Raw genomic sequence first — 15,766 nt, forward strand, 5'->3', positions numbered from 1 at the left:
AAATATTATTTAATAGCTGACGACACAAATCAAGATTATTTCCTTTCTGATGTAGAAGATCAGACTAAGCTGCAACTACAGAGCATACTCAGACAGAACCTTGACTCAGTTACCAAGATAAATCTTTTCTGATGTGGAAGATCAGACTATGCTGCAACCACAGAGCATACTTAGACAGTACCTTGGCTCTGATACCAATTGTTGCGGAAGCCAAATGTATATAGTGTGAATAAGTCACAACTACTATACCAAAAATTATGACAGCCACCAAATAATAAATAAGACAATAAAGCAACAATAAAGGGAACACCAGAATTTACGAGGTTCGGCTAATTTTGCCTACTCCTCGGACACAACCAATATTTTATTTCACTCCAAAAATACAAGTGAAATAATACTAAAGAGAGAAATACAAATGCCTTAAACAGATGAGAAGGCAAATGAGAGGTGTGTTTCAATCCTAAACATTAGGCCTTCTTTTATAGGGGAAAATCCCCCCAAACTTAACTCCCAACCGATGTGGGACTTTGGCATTTTGCCAAACTTCAACAAATCTCCACCTTGGCAAAATTCCACATTTTCAATTCTCTCTCAATAACAAATTTTGGTTGTGTCTTCATCTTCAATCTTCAGTGTTCAACAATGTTGATCAAATCCAAACAATGTTGAAACTTGATCGCAGTCACCACCTTAGTTAGCATATCAGCAGGATTCTCCGTAGTATGAATTTTCTTCACTGTGACTCCTCCTTCTTCTATGATTTCTCGTACGAAATGATACCGAACATCAATATGTTTCGTCCTTGCATGATAAACTTGGTTCTTCGCTAATTGAATAGCACTTTGACTATCACAAAAAATTGTGATACCTTTTTGTTCAACACCAAGCTCCTTTAGCAATCCTTGAAGCCAAATTGCCTCCTTCACAGCCTCTGTAATAGCCATGTACTCTGCCTCTGTTGTAGACAAAGCAACTGTTGACTGCAAAGTGAGACTTCCAACTAACTGGTGCTTTTGCAAAAGTAAACACATAACCAGTAGTTGATCTTCGTTTGTCCATATCACCCGCAAAATCTGAGTCACAATATCCAACTACAAACTGATTGTCTTCCTGCTCAAAAACTAACCCGACATCTACAGTATTATGAATATACCGTAGAATCCACTTCACAGCTTGCCAATGCTCCTTCCCTGGATTGTGCATATATCTGCTAATAACTCCAACAGCTTGTGAAATGTCAGGCCTTGTGCAAACCATTGCATACATCAAGCTACCAACAGCATTTGCGTATGGTACCTTTGACATATACTCTCGTTCAGCTTCATCCATTGGCGACATAGTAGTACTTAGCTTAAAATGGGGAGCAAGTGGAGTACTAACTGGCTTAGTCTTGTCATCTATGCCAAAACGTTGTAGTACTCTCTTCAAATATTCTTTCTGAGATAAACAGAGTTTCTTTGAACGTCTATCTCTAATTATCTCCATGCCAAGAATTTTCTTTGCCTCACCCAGATCCTTCATCTCGAACTCCTTCTTCAGTTGAATCTTCAACTTATCAATTTCTTCAGAATTCTTGGAAGCTATCAACATATCATCAACATATAGGAGAAGATATACAAAGGAACCATCTTTAAGCTTGTGCAAATACACACAATGATCGTATTTGCTTCTCTTGTACCCTTGCCGCAACATAAACTCGTCAAATCGCTTGTACCATTGTCTAGAAGATTGTTTCAATCCGTACAACGATTTTTCAAGTTTGCACACCATATTTTCTTTTCCAGCAACTTTGAATCCTTCTGGCTGAGTCATGTAGATTTCCTCCTCCAAGTTTCCATGTAAAAATGCAGTTTTTACATCCATCTGAACTAGTTCCAAATCCAATTGTGCTACCAAAGCCAACATAATTCTAATGGAGGAATGTTTTACAACTGGAGAAAACACTTCATTGTAATCAATTCCCTCCTTTTGAGCATATCCTTTGGCCACCAATCTTGCTTTGTAGCGAACATCTACTTGGTTAGGAAATCCTTCTTTCTTTGCAAATACCCATTTGCACCCAATTGCTTTCTTTCCCTTCGGGAGATTGGCCAATCTCCATGTATGATTCTGATGAAGGGACTGTATTTCATCATTCATGGCAATCCTCCACTTATCTTCTTCTGAACTTTGGACAACATCTTTATAAGTGGTAGGAACATCATCAGCTACAATTGAGGTTGCACAAGCAACCGTCTCTATGAGACGAACAGGTTTTGTTATTGTTCTTTTTGGCCTGCTGGTTGCTATTGATTCAAGTTGTTGTTGAGGTTCCTGAGTTGGAATCTCCTCTACTGGCTCTTCTTCCAGAGGGTAATCTTCATTTGTTTCCTCCTCTGCTTCTTGTGTAGGAAAAATAAATTTTCCCTCAAACTCCACCTGCTTAGAAGCACCTTCATTTTGTTTGGTATCTTCTGTTACCTTATTTACCATAGCAGATTCATCAAAGGTAACATCCCTGCTGAATATTACTTTCTTTGTCATAGGACACCATAAGCGATATCCTTTGACTCCAGAAGTAATTCCCATAAAAATAGCCTTCTTTGCCCTTGGATCCAATTTTGACTCCGTCACATGATAATATGCAGTTGAGCCAAACACGTGCAAAGAGTTATAATCTACAGCAGGTTTTCCATACCATTTTTCAAATGGTGTCTTGCCATCAATAGCAGCAGATGGTAGACGATTAATTAGGTGGCATGCATATGTAATTGCCTCAGCCCAAAATTCTTTGCCCAAGCCAGCATTGGACAACATACACCGTACCTTCTCCAGCAAGGTCCGGTTCATACGTTCTGCCACTCCATTCTGTTGTGGTGTATGTCTAACAGTGAAGTGTCGGACGATGCCATCATTTTCACAGACCTTATTGAAATGATCATTTTTGTATTCACCTCCATTGTCTGTGCGAATACACTTGATCCTCCTGCCTGTTTGATTCTCCACCATCGTCTTCCATTTGAGAAAAATTCTCAGCACTTCATCTTTGTTTTTCATTGTATACACCCACACTCTTCGAGAAAAATCATCAACAAAGGTTACAAAATAGTGCTTCCCACCCAATGAAGGTGTTTTGGAAGGACCCCAAACATCAGAGTGTACATAATCCAAAATGCCTTTAGTATTATGGATCGTTGTACCAAATTTAACCCTTGTCTGTTTCCCTTTAACACAATGCTCACAAAACTCCAAGTTGCAAGCCTTTACTCCTTTTAACAATCCTTGATCTGATAGAGTTTTCAAGGATTTTCCTCCAGCATGTCCCAAGCGCATGTGCCATAGCTTGGTTGCTTCTGCTTCTTTGTCATCACTGGATGTCACTGTCGCTGTCCCAATAACTGTACTGCCACGATAGCGATACATATTATTATTCTTCCGATTAGCCTTCATTACCACTAGTGCACCGGAGCATACTCTCATCACTCCATTTTCTGCAATGATTTTGAACCCTTTTGATTCTAGGGCTCCCACAGAGATGAGATTCTTCTTCAAATCCGGTACATATCGAACATCTATCAATGTTCTGATCATTCCATCATGGTTCCTTAATCGTATTGAACCAATGTCATATGAGGTAAGAGGGTTGTTATCCGCTGTGTGGATGACTCCATATTCTCCTTCTTGAAATTCCACAAACCAGTTCCTGTTGGGACACATATGATGGCTACAAGTCCATCAACCATATGTCTGATGATGTTAATGACTCTATTGTAACTAATGAGAAGTCTGAATCATCACAATCAGCTACATTTGAATCCATAATGGCCTTTCCATTATTATATTTGGCCTTATTCTTCAACTTCGGACAGTCTTTCTTCCAGTGCCCTTTTTCTCGACAAAAGGCACATTCATCTTTGCTGGGTCTGGATCTTGACTTGGATCTTCCCTTCTTTGTCCTCGTTTGATTTTGAGGACGACCCCTCACAAATAGTGCTTCTCCTTCTCCGCCCTTCTGTTTTTCTCGCTTTCTTTGTTCATAGCTGTACAAAGCCGAACAAACTTCTCTGAGAGAAACTTCGTCATTTCCATGGAGTAGAGTAGTTTCAAGGTGCTCGTACTCATCAGGAAGTGACGCCAACAACATTAAGGCCAAGTCACCATCATCATAAGTTGTATCCATATTTTGCAAATCTGTGACCAACTTATTGAAACTGGTGATATGTTCATTCATCGTGGTACCAGGAACATAGGTGAAGTGAAACAGTCTCTTCTTCATGTACAATTTATTTTGACTGTTTTTCTTCAAAAATTTATCCTCCAGTGCTTTCCATAATTTACTTGCAGAAGTTTCCTTTGTGTATGGATATTTCTGCTCTCTAGCAAGGTAGGATCGAATGGTACCGCAAGCAACACGGTTGATAATTCTCCAATCTTCTTCTCCAATAACATCTGGTTTCTTTTCTTCAATGGCCAGATCTAGCCCTTGTTGAAAAAGGACATCTAGAACCTCGCCTTGCCACATCCCAAAATGTCCGGACCCGTCAAATATTTCTACCGCAAATTTCGCATTTGACACAATTCTTGTCATAAGCGAAGATGCCAATGATGACGTATTGTTGACACTTGATGTAGATTCTTCTTGTTTATTGTCTCCCATCTTTGACACAAATATTATTTAATAGCTGACGACACAAATCAAGATTATTTCCTTTCTGGTGTGGAAGATCAGACTAAGCTGCAACCACAGAGCATACTCAGACAGAACCTTGACTCAGTTACCAAGATAAATCTTTTCTGATGTGGAAGATCAGACTATGCTGCAACCACAGAGCATACTTAGACAGTACCTTGGCTCTGATACCAATTGTTGCGGAAGCCAAATGTATATAGTGTGAATAAGTCACAACTACTATACCAAAAATTATGACAGCCACCAAATAATAAATAAGACAATAAAGCAACAATAAAGGGAACACCAGAATTTACGAGGTTCGGCTAATTTTGCCTACTCCTCGGACACAACCAATATTTTATTTCACTCCAAAAATACAAGTGAAATAATACTAAAGAGAGAAATACAAATGCCTTAAACAGATGAGAAGGCAAATGAGAGGTGTGTTTCAATCCTAAACATTAGGCCTTCTTTTATAGGGGGAAAATCCCTCCCAAACTTAACTCCCAACCGATGTGGGACTTTGGCATTTTGCCAAACTTCAACAACCATAACAGATCCATGCTGTAATATTACCTTTAAACTTTGGAAATGTTGTTACTTAGATCTTCAGACTTTCAGTGTTTATTGCCATATTCTTACTACTATAAGGATCGTCAGAGCTTAAAAAGACAGTTTATTTGCATACTTAGTAATTAGTACTTAGGTCATCACATATGCAAGTTCGATTTCAGCATAACCGTCATTCTTTTTTTGAAATGAAAAAAAAAAGAATGACGGGAAAAGAGTCACACATTTTTTTCGATTTCAGCCCCCAAAAAATGTGCTTAATTGGAAAATCCACAGCATATATAAAGAGCAGTACACAGAAGAACGGGAAAAGAGTCACACACCTGCAAGTGCTTTCACCAATTTGTCTTCCAATTCCCTCAACTCAACTTTCAACTTCCCAAGTTTTGCTGCCGCAACCAGTCAATAAAATCAAATAATCAAATCAATAAGATCCCACGTGAAGAAAATTTCAATATAGGAGATATCATCCTATATAATCGCTAAGATTAATGTTCAGGTGAAAACCCTAAGTTTAGAACACTAAAATTCAAGGGAGCCTCAGAATTTAGAAAAAAAAGCATACCCTGTAATTGAAGAGACTCTTGTGCTTGGGCCTTGGTTGAATCGAGGGAATTTCGAAAGGAGCGAGCGGAAGCATCCAATTTCTGCTGTTGAATGGGAATTTCTCTGTCACAAATCAATCTAAGTTCCTCCATTTTCGTCCTCATAGTTTCCCCTACGCCGCTCTTCATTCTAATCTCTAAGGTTCTCTGCTTATTTTGCTTTGTGCGTGTGTGTGTGTGAGAGAGAGAGGGGGAAAGAGGGAAGAGAGAGTATGTGCTTATGAGATTTGAATACTGGTGAGACAGTATGCTTAGCCCGCCATTTTCATTTCCTTTTCAAAATAGATGGTGGCCAGCGAATGAATACTGCACACTTTCTTTAAAAACTCGCACGCACCCAATTACTTATACTAATTCAATAAATACATGTCACATATATATATATATATATGTTCATATACATCTGGACTGGTATTAATATTACTAATTAAATTTAATTAATATATATATATATTATTACATTAATTTATCACTTAATCCTAATCTATGCAGTAATATTATTAGTTGTAACCATGTAGACCCCTAAAATTTTGAAAGCAGGTGTCAAAAGTTTGAAAAGAACTTTCAAGTTCCATTATGCTGTTTTAATAGCATCTCTTCAAGATAGAGCAGGGGTGCTTATAGGAAGGAGTATCTTTTCGAACCGAGGGTTACCGGAAACAGTCTCTCTATCTTCACAATTGCGGTAAGGTTTGCATGCACACTATTCTCTCCATACTTCATAATGTGGGATATTATTAGATATATTATTGTTGTTGTTGTTAATAATATCTGTTTTAAAATAATTTAAAACTTTTAAAAATATTGACTACTTTTTTCCTGTAATAAGCGAATACTAAAATTATTGTAATCTACTTCACTATGAATATACTCCCTAGCATTTTCGGAACATAAAAGCTTATACAATGACCTCTATATATTGAGAAAACAAATTGTTTTAATTAATCTACTCAAATTTAATGATAATATATCCTAAGAATCATATAATCATATGCACCCAAGAGCATATCCTAACGTAGAGAGTGTAAATATTATAGTCCCTAATTGAAATTTCATTAAATATAAAAACAAAACTAATAGCTAATTTCCTCGAGATGTATACAAGTTGCTCTGACATCTTTGTTACGAGGAAGTATCAAATAGATATTTTAGGTCATACAATTATAAAAGCACGTCTTCAACACAAAATGTCGATTATTTTTAACAATTCTTGAGTGGATCTAATGTTATATAAAATTGTAATTACAATTAACTTTCAAAATTTCATAATTAACTCTTACTCATAATTTGATATATTTAATTAAATAAAGAACTTCCTCGATTCATTGTCGTGTTAAATTTAATAACCGGAGTTCGTCAGATTAAACTTGCTATCACTTTTTGCAAATTTAATAGATTAAAACTGCCAATTAGTATATTTAATGGATTATTTGAGATCAACGGGACTATTTTTGTTATTTAACAAGACATATGATCATGTTGAAGATTTTTTTTCTTCTAAAATGTGTAATTTTGTTTGGAAAATTCCACTAATTAAAAAATATGCATATGTGAAATGCTATTTACATGTGCTAATTGAAAATAACGGGGTCTAGTCATTAGCTTCACTTATATTTTAAAATGCAATTTATAAATATGAAAATAATTGCGTTTGAGTAAGTTGTATTTTAGTAAACTGTTTGGCCAAGTTTTTTGTTGGCCAAAATTATTTTTAAAATTAAGGTATTTAACCAAACTTTTAGAAGAAAAAAATGCTTTTGAGTAAAAATATAAGTAGTTTTTGAGAACCAGAAAAAATAGCTTCTTCCTAAAATTATTTTTGAAAAAAATACACTTAACACACTTTTTAAAAGGTTGGTCAAAGACTAATTATTACCTAATACTTTTTGAAAAAAATATTTTTTAAAAGAAATTAATTTTAGAAACTTATCCAAACACACTAGTATAAAATTGCAAATTGCAACTTATAACAGCTTGTTTGGATGGTTGTTACATATCGTTTCATAATGTATCATATCGTATTGTATTGTATAGTACTGTATCGTTGATGAATACAATGTTTGGATGAATTGTGTCGTTTTGCCGTCGTTTCATGGTATCATGCATCATAAACTTGCAATATTATAAAGAAAAATTATGAGATGACATATAAAAAGGTAGAGTAAATAACAAAATAAAATTATTTAATAATAATGAAGGGTGAGATTGAGAGAAAAACACAAGGAAACGACACCACCACACCAAATCGGTCGTTACATAAAGTGACACATTTTATTGTTATGTAACGACATATTTAACGATACGATATAATAAAATTTAAGTAACAATCAAAACAAACATTGTATTTAAAGTAATAATAGGCTGAGATGCAACCGGTAACAACCCTCCAAACAAGCTGTAAATAGCCCTAACCCCTACAGACCACTTCTGAAAGAAAATGGCGTTTGGGTTGACATATTACTGATTTCCTGAGTGCAAATGTTCAATCCATATGTTCGAATTATTCGAAACGGTCCAACAAAGAATTTTGGGGGTTCTCTTTTTCAATTCTTTCTTGTTCTATTGATTCTTCTTAGTTCATATTTGACTGAACCCTAGCTTATTCTCTCTAGTACTAGTATTTTCTCCGCACTGCCCATTTTCTCTCTTCGTATTCAGAACTGTAACAGCTTCGTTGCCTTGGAGTATTGCATCCCGACTTGAGGCAAGGTATAACTCCATTTTATTTGATTTTGCTCTCTTGTATAACCTGCATAGCATTTTCTCTGTGATTTACCTATTTACCAACTCAGTCTTTTTGGTTCTTAATTTAGTTCTATGTGTATTTTAAGAAGACACTGCAGCTCCTGAAGTGCTAATTGACATTACTAGTCTTCATCCTTGATGCAAAAATCACATGTTTTATATTACAATTTCATGCTTTGAGTTGGTGAACAGGATACTATGATCTTGCAAAGGATTGGGTGTTTGAGCCATTGGCCAGTATATCTCCAATATAGTTATTCATCCAATTATCTCAATTTAAGCCTGAAAACTCATGTATGTATACTGTTAATCTGTTACAATTGAAAAAAGAAAATAGTTTAAATGTTTATGAACTGACTCCATTTCACATTTTAGAACAACGTAATTCAACTGCACATCTTAAAGTTATTAGGAGTATTATTGTTTTATTGGTAAGTACATCTTAAGATTATTACTTCATAAGCTGAGTAATTTATTTTATGTTTTGAAAAAAATATCCTATAGAATATTGGCTTTCAATTAATATTATCCATACATGTTTTTTTTCCTTTAATTTTTCAAATATATTAGGCTATGAACTTATGATAACCAAGTTGAAATCTTAAAATAAGAGAGAGGTGATTGCAGCTCCATTATGGTTTAAAAAGTTCTAACTTTTTTTAAAACAACAGGTATTATAAAAGTTACCAACTTAAGAAATTAGTTTACAGTGAATTATCTATGCTAAACTGGGTTGTTTTTTTTAAGTTCTACAATATATTCATGATCAATAGTTTTATATATTTCTTTTCTTTTGTTGGGGTGGGGGGTGGGGTGGGGGGGGGGGGCGATGATGAATTGGGGAATTACTAACTTGAAATTTAAGTTGGTTTGGTAAATTGAATCTTGGTTGACATTGTCAATGCGTTGAGGCTTATTTTTTTACTTTGCAGAAACAAAAGAAGAGTCAAAAGCCCCTTAACTCTAACTGGCTGGGGTCTAGTGGCTGCAATTACTCTGTGTTGTTGTCCATCAATTTTTCCAGCAAATTGGTAAGTTTTCCTTTTTTCCTTAAATCAAATTATCATAACTTGCAATCATCAAAAGGGATGTGAAATGCGTTAAGGGATGGTTTTTATGTGATCATGAATGATCTGTGATTTGTGAATTAAGTTGAGATTGACATGGAATTCAGTTGAAGTTTTTTTTTCTAGGAAATTGTGTATTACACTATAGTCCGGAATTGAGGTACTTGTTTATGTGTTGAAAAATATAAAACTACATAAAACAAATGTCTTATTCAAATATGTTCGAAGAACTTTCAGGAAATGATAAGGGAAAGTATATATAGCCATACATATTAATAATATAATAGCAGAAAATAAAAGGCGATAACTAAATTACGTAAATTAAAGAAAGACAACATGTAAACAATGAAATTTTGATTACATCATTACACTGTCCATTACAAGTATTTGTAAAGAAACACCAATAATAAGTCAACAGCAAACAAATATTGGCCGATATGCAGTCTTCCATTATAGGATAGTGTAAAAACTCAAAATATTTAGTTTTTAGATAATCCTTTCTGTGGTGATGCTAAACTAATATAGTGCATTTTTTATCATTGTAATTTACTTTACAGGACAATCATTAACTCCTGCAGTCTTGTGAACCACACAGTTACTGTAGATTATATTCGAAAACCAGTTCCTGCTCTTCTAAAATGCTTTCGTCTGTTATTTCTCGATATTCAACTTTCTTACCTTCTTCTTTGCTTCTCGCCCAATTCGAAAACTTTCTTTTCCATCATGGTTATTACTCCACTCCCTCCAAACCCCAAAATCTCACTTCCTTTCCCAACTATGATGACCCAAATTCATCCCCACCTCTCAATCTTCCAGCCAGTTCAACAAGTGCTTCCTTTGAATCCCTAAACCCCACCATCGTGCAGGAAACGCTCTCTTGTTACAATAATGACTGGAGAAGAGCTTTAGAGTTCTTCAACTGGGCTGAGACGCAGTGTGGCTTCCAACACACCATCCAAACTTGCAACCAGCTTATTGACATTTTGGGCAAGTTTTTTGAATTTGATGCAGCTTGGAATATGATTGAGAAAATGAGTAGTGTGCCCTCCATGCCCGATCACACCACCTTCCGGGTGTTATTCAAACGTTATGTGTCTGCTCACATGGTTAAAGAAGCAATTGATACGTTTGATAAGGCGGAGGAATTTAATTTAAGAGATCAAATTTCATTTTCAAATCTAATTGATGCTCTATGTGAGTATAAGCATGTGATAGAGGCCGAAGAGTTGTGCTTCCCTAAGAACAAGAATGATGTGAAGTATTCTTGTTTTAAAGTGGACACAAAAATATGTAATATGCTTCTTCGTGGGTGGTTCAAAATGAGTTGGTGGGGGAAGTGTAGACAGTTTTGGGAAGAGATGGACACAAGGGGTGTGCAAAAGGATCTATATTCGTACTCTATTTACATGGATGTACAATGCAAGAGCGGAAAACCATGGAAAACTGAAAAATTATACAAAGAAATGAAGAAGAAGGGAATTGACTTGGATGTGATCGCGTATAACACTGTCATCCGTGCTATTGGGATTTCAGATGGTGTTGATGTAGCGGCTAAGCTTTGTCAAGAGATGATTGAGTTGGGGTGCAAACCAAATGTTTCTACATATAACACACTCATCAAGCTTATGTGTGAAAATGGGAGGTACAAAGACGCATATAGATTGCTTAATCAAATGCCTAGCAAGGGTTGCGAGCCTAATGTCATTACATACAACTGCTTTTTTGGATGCCTTGGAAAGCCCAGAGAGATTCTCAAGTTGTTTGATAGAATGATCGAAAGCGGAGTGCGGCCTAGGATGGACACTTATGTCATGCTTATGAGGAAATTTGGAAGATGGGGATTTCTTCGACCAGTCTTTATTCTTTGGGAAAAGATGGAAAAACAGGGGTTGAGTCCAGATGTGTCTGCTTACAATGCATTAATTGACACGTTGGTGCAAAAGGGTATGGTTGATATGGCACGCAAATATGATGAAGAGATGTTAGCAAGGGGCCTTTCAGCTAAGCCTAGGGTAGAACTGGGGACAAAGTTGACTAGTGCTGACTGTGGAAGCAGCTGATGTTTTATGAATGCACATGAGACAGTGTAGTTAAGATGTAAAATCCATGTTAAACTTCATCAGTTCTTTGTCATCCTTGTGCTTTGTGGCAGCAGGTGGTCCTCCTTTTGGATGTGTCTACAAAGTACAGAAGTGATGCCCCATCAATTGGCGCTCTTTGAAGATATGAGAGTGCGTTTTGGTGAGCTACGTGTTTGTGGCTGGATTTCTGCATCTAAATCTGACAAGCTGTCTGTACACCTCAAGTCATTTTGCCGTATGCTGAATGAAAGTTAAAGAAACAGCATGCGAAGAGAGAATTAGAATAGTTACCTGACCTTGCTGCAACGAAAGAATCAAACCATGGTCTCTTATCCTTTTGGATTCTTTTCAATGTACACACCGATCTCAAAAGATGGTGGATTCTTTTCACATTGTCTGTGTTGATTGTGGAACTTGGAAAGTCTTGCACCAATAAGTAGTACTAGTATTTTAATTGTAAAGGATAACAAGAAACAATCTTTTTTTCTTTCTTTTGCAACAAATAATTTCGTTAATTCAACAAACTTGTCTTATGCGTGTATTCAAAGTTCTCTGTTTCTGATCAGTTTTAAGAAGCAGGTCGAAGCTCGAACTAGAGTATAGCTAGCTACTTCTTCTCAGTAAGCATGTCGACTTTGGATAAACCACGGGGACTAAGAGGCAGAAGTAGGATTACATTGTTGTGTACATTCATTGCCTGAAAATGACTTGTAAAACTATTTCAACAAGCACGCAAAAGTTCAAGTGTGCAATGGAACTAGGCAGAAGTAGATAGCTTGATTGTGGTAAAATTAAAAATTAAGTAGACGTCAAACTTCTGCTTTCTTTTACTAAGTGGCAAATTTTGTGATGAAATATATAAGAATTTAGAGAATGGTGGGGAAGTTTTACAATTTTGAAAAAGTAGGTAGGGGAGTATTATAACAATTAAAAAAGAAGCAGGCAGCGTAATTCCCACGAGAAAATAATAAAACTGATCCCTTATGTTTGAAGGTAGGTCTAAAACAGTACCTTATAATATATATACACTGGGGCAATTGGTACTTTAAATGTATTAAAAGTAAACAATTTCAGTCACCGTCAAATATATAACAAATCAATTTGTCATATTTAACAGGAACGGTAAAAATAAAAAGATATAATGGGAACTTACATTTGCTGTAGTTTTTTATGTTAATCTGGTTCTGGTGTAATTTATGTTATTTTTGATGTAGTTTTGGTGTTTGGCTTGCAGATTCTAAGACATGATGACTCTTTCATAGTATTTTTAATTGAAGTTCTTTATTCATAATTTTCGTTCAATTTAACCGCCAAAGTTTGATAAATCTATATCTATCTATCTATACTATATTAAAAGCACGAAGGCCCTTAACGAAATGTCATTCGCCTTTTTTACCCTTTAAAAATAAACTTTACATTGGACAAAATTATAATTGTAGTTTAATTATTTACCTAATATGTAGGACTTTAAGATAAGCTAAATTTTATTTATTAAATATTTTTCCTTTAAGGTATCTAAAAACTCCTAATATTTAGGAATCTAAATTGAGTAAAATTTTACTTATAAATATTTTTCCTTATTTAAATCGTGTAACAATTTTCCTCAAATTTGACTCTTTCATGTTTACAAGTTTTAACACTTTTAGAATTATAAAAGAAGACTTTTGCAAGTTTCTGCCTTCGTTTTAATTTTTGTAGGAATCATTAGCATTTTTCAATGTTAATCCAAATTTTTACATGTGCACAACGAGTTTAAGTTGACTTATAAATTTGCTATTTTTAATATAAATCTATTAATCATTAATGATGGATAACATGTAAGTTATATTTTATGTCAGATATTATATCATTCAAATTATATTTATAACATTAAAACTTTAAAATTAACTAATATTTTGCTATTAATCTTTATTTATTTGGATTATTCGGAGGGAGTTCTAATATTTAGAAATTCAACATCAAACAAAATTTTAATTTATATAACTTATTTTTTTATCTGAATTGCGTAAAATAATCTTTATTCAAATTCATATCCTGAGAAGTAAAGAAAAAATTTAAATTAAATTCCTTATTTATCAAGGTCTAATAACAATCGTGAATATTGAATATCACCAAACTAAGTTGCACACACTTTAATAATTTTTCTTTGGATCAAAGAATAATCGAGAATATCAAGATATATTATCTTCTCTTTAAGTTGAAAAATTCGATCAAAATTATTATATCATCAGTTCAAATGAGAAAAATGAGTTTGGATATAACGACGAACAAGGAAATCAAAAATAACAAAGTCAACAAAGAATAAGTAAGAAATTATCGTTTGGATATAATATCGTTCGCTTTTTACCTTTTATTTGTTGATTTCATAATGGACTAAATTGTTATTTAGGTTATTTTTCTAATATTTAGGAATTTGAAATCCTAATATTTAGGAGTTTGACTTTAAAAATAGGTTGATCATTAATGCTTTCTATATTTTAACTAAATAAAAACTACTAATATGTAGCAACTATATATATATATATATATATATATATATATATATATATATATATATATAAATTCCCTAGCCCAATATTTTAAACTTTATAAATATTTCTAAAATATATTACTTACCAAGTTGCCCCATTTATACCAACCACTTGATTTTCTCTCCATCTTCTAATTTCATAATGCTTATGAATGTTCTTTATAATGTTTGGTGATGAAAAGTTAGTATACTCCCTAATTTTAGTGATGTAAAGGTTAAACCTCAAGGTCTTTAAAAGTATATCCTTCCCAAACCCATGAAAGAAAACAATGAATAAGAAGATTTGTTGAAAAAGAGAATTAACTAATATAACTCTTAAGGTACATGATAATTTTATTATCATTAATAATCTGGAACTTATAGTAAAAAATTTTAGACTTTAAACAAGAGATAAAGAGACGTGATCGACAAGTGTCAATAACACTAATAATTCTACAAATATGATGATCCAAAGTAAAATATTAGATAGACATTTTACCCTTTAAAAATAATTCTTTATTGGATAAAATTATAACTATAGTTAAAAATATAAAATTCTTGACGATTTCATACTAAAATATGAATAAAAATAAATGATTTTTTAAATAAATACTTGAGTTTTTAGAATTAATAGCAAAATAAATTCATTTCACTTCTTTTAAAACTATTCATATACGAAAAATTATTTTTCAAGTTGATAAAATTCATATGGTACATAAATTTATTTTTAGAAGAAAAATATTGGTGAAATGATAAATTAGATATAGAGCAATCTTGAAGCGACAAGGATAAAACATTAGAAGACAAAACATATTCTAAATGAGTTGTAATTTTTCATCATTCACTATAAAGAATGGTAACTCCCTATATTTTTTATACATTACTTCTTATAAAATATTAACTCAACATTGGCGGAGGCAAACGAGAAAAAAATAATAGTAAGACATTTGAGGACTTATGTGATGACAGATTACTTTTTCTAATTTGTATTTTACAACTCAAATATATTATGTGGTATATATAAGAAAGATAGAGAGAGATTTTCTCAAAATCGTATATTCACGAATATAGTATACACGCGCAAAGCGCGTACCCTAAGACTAGTTATTATAAAAGCACGAATAATTTAGCTAAATGTTGAATGACTAAAATATCCTTTAAACGTTAGTTGACTTTTATAACCTTAAGTATATGTATAATTTAAGGATATTATTGTAAATAGCCTAACGTCGAAATTCTTTTTTGGTTGTAAATTGGGAACTAAATTTCTAGATCAAATAGGACAGCTTGGGATTCAAAGCTTTAAGGAATAAAAAAAGTACGTTAACGAATGGAGAGTTTGATTTTTATCCAAACAGTAAAATCTACAATATCGATTTCCTCCTTCCAAGCGCTTTTTGTTCTCAGCGTTAATTTACTTTGACGAATAATACTTTAAAATACTTTTTATTTATTATTTTAATTTAATACGAAAGTTTAAACTTCTAAGTAGAGGAAAGCAAGAAAAGCTGAGGAATTTTGTGTAGCTTGAAAAAATT

General features: G+C 33.6%; 1 protein-coding gene across 2 annotated transcripts; it reads left to right on the plus strand.

The window, feature by feature from the left end:
- Nucleotides 1-8,228: 8,228 nt before the first annotated feature.
- Nucleotides 8,229-12,243, plus strand: LOC104219131 (pentatricopeptide repeat-containing protein At1g80550, mitochondrial). 2 transcript variants are annotated; one of them, XM_009769764.2, is made up of 4 exons: nucleotides 8,229-8,535; nucleotides 8,764-8,865; nucleotides 9,504-9,602; nucleotides 10,196-12,243. In XM_009769764.2, the coding sequence occupies exon 4, from the start codon at nucleotides 10,277-10,279 to the stop codon at nucleotides 11,696-11,698; it is 1,422 nt and encodes a 473-aa protein (XP_009768066.1). In that variant the 5' UTR covers nucleotides 8,229-8,535; nucleotides 8,764-8,865; nucleotides 9,504-9,602; nucleotides 10,196-10,276; the 3' UTR covers nucleotides 11,699-12,243. The 2 variants fall into 2 exon arrangements, with proteins under 2 accessions (XP_009768066.1, XP_009768065.1); XM_009769763.2 differs by lacking the exon at nucleotides 8,764-8,865.
- The last annotated feature ends 3,523 nt before the right edge of the window (nucleotides 12,244-15,766 follow it).

Source organism: Nicotiana sylvestris, chromosome 3, assembly GCF_000393655.2.
Source record: "Nicotiana sylvestris chromosome 3, ASM39365v2, whole genome shotgun sequence".
Lineage (NCBI taxonomy): Eukaryota > Viridiplantae > Streptophyta > Magnoliopsida > Solanales > Solanaceae > Nicotiana > Nicotiana sylvestris.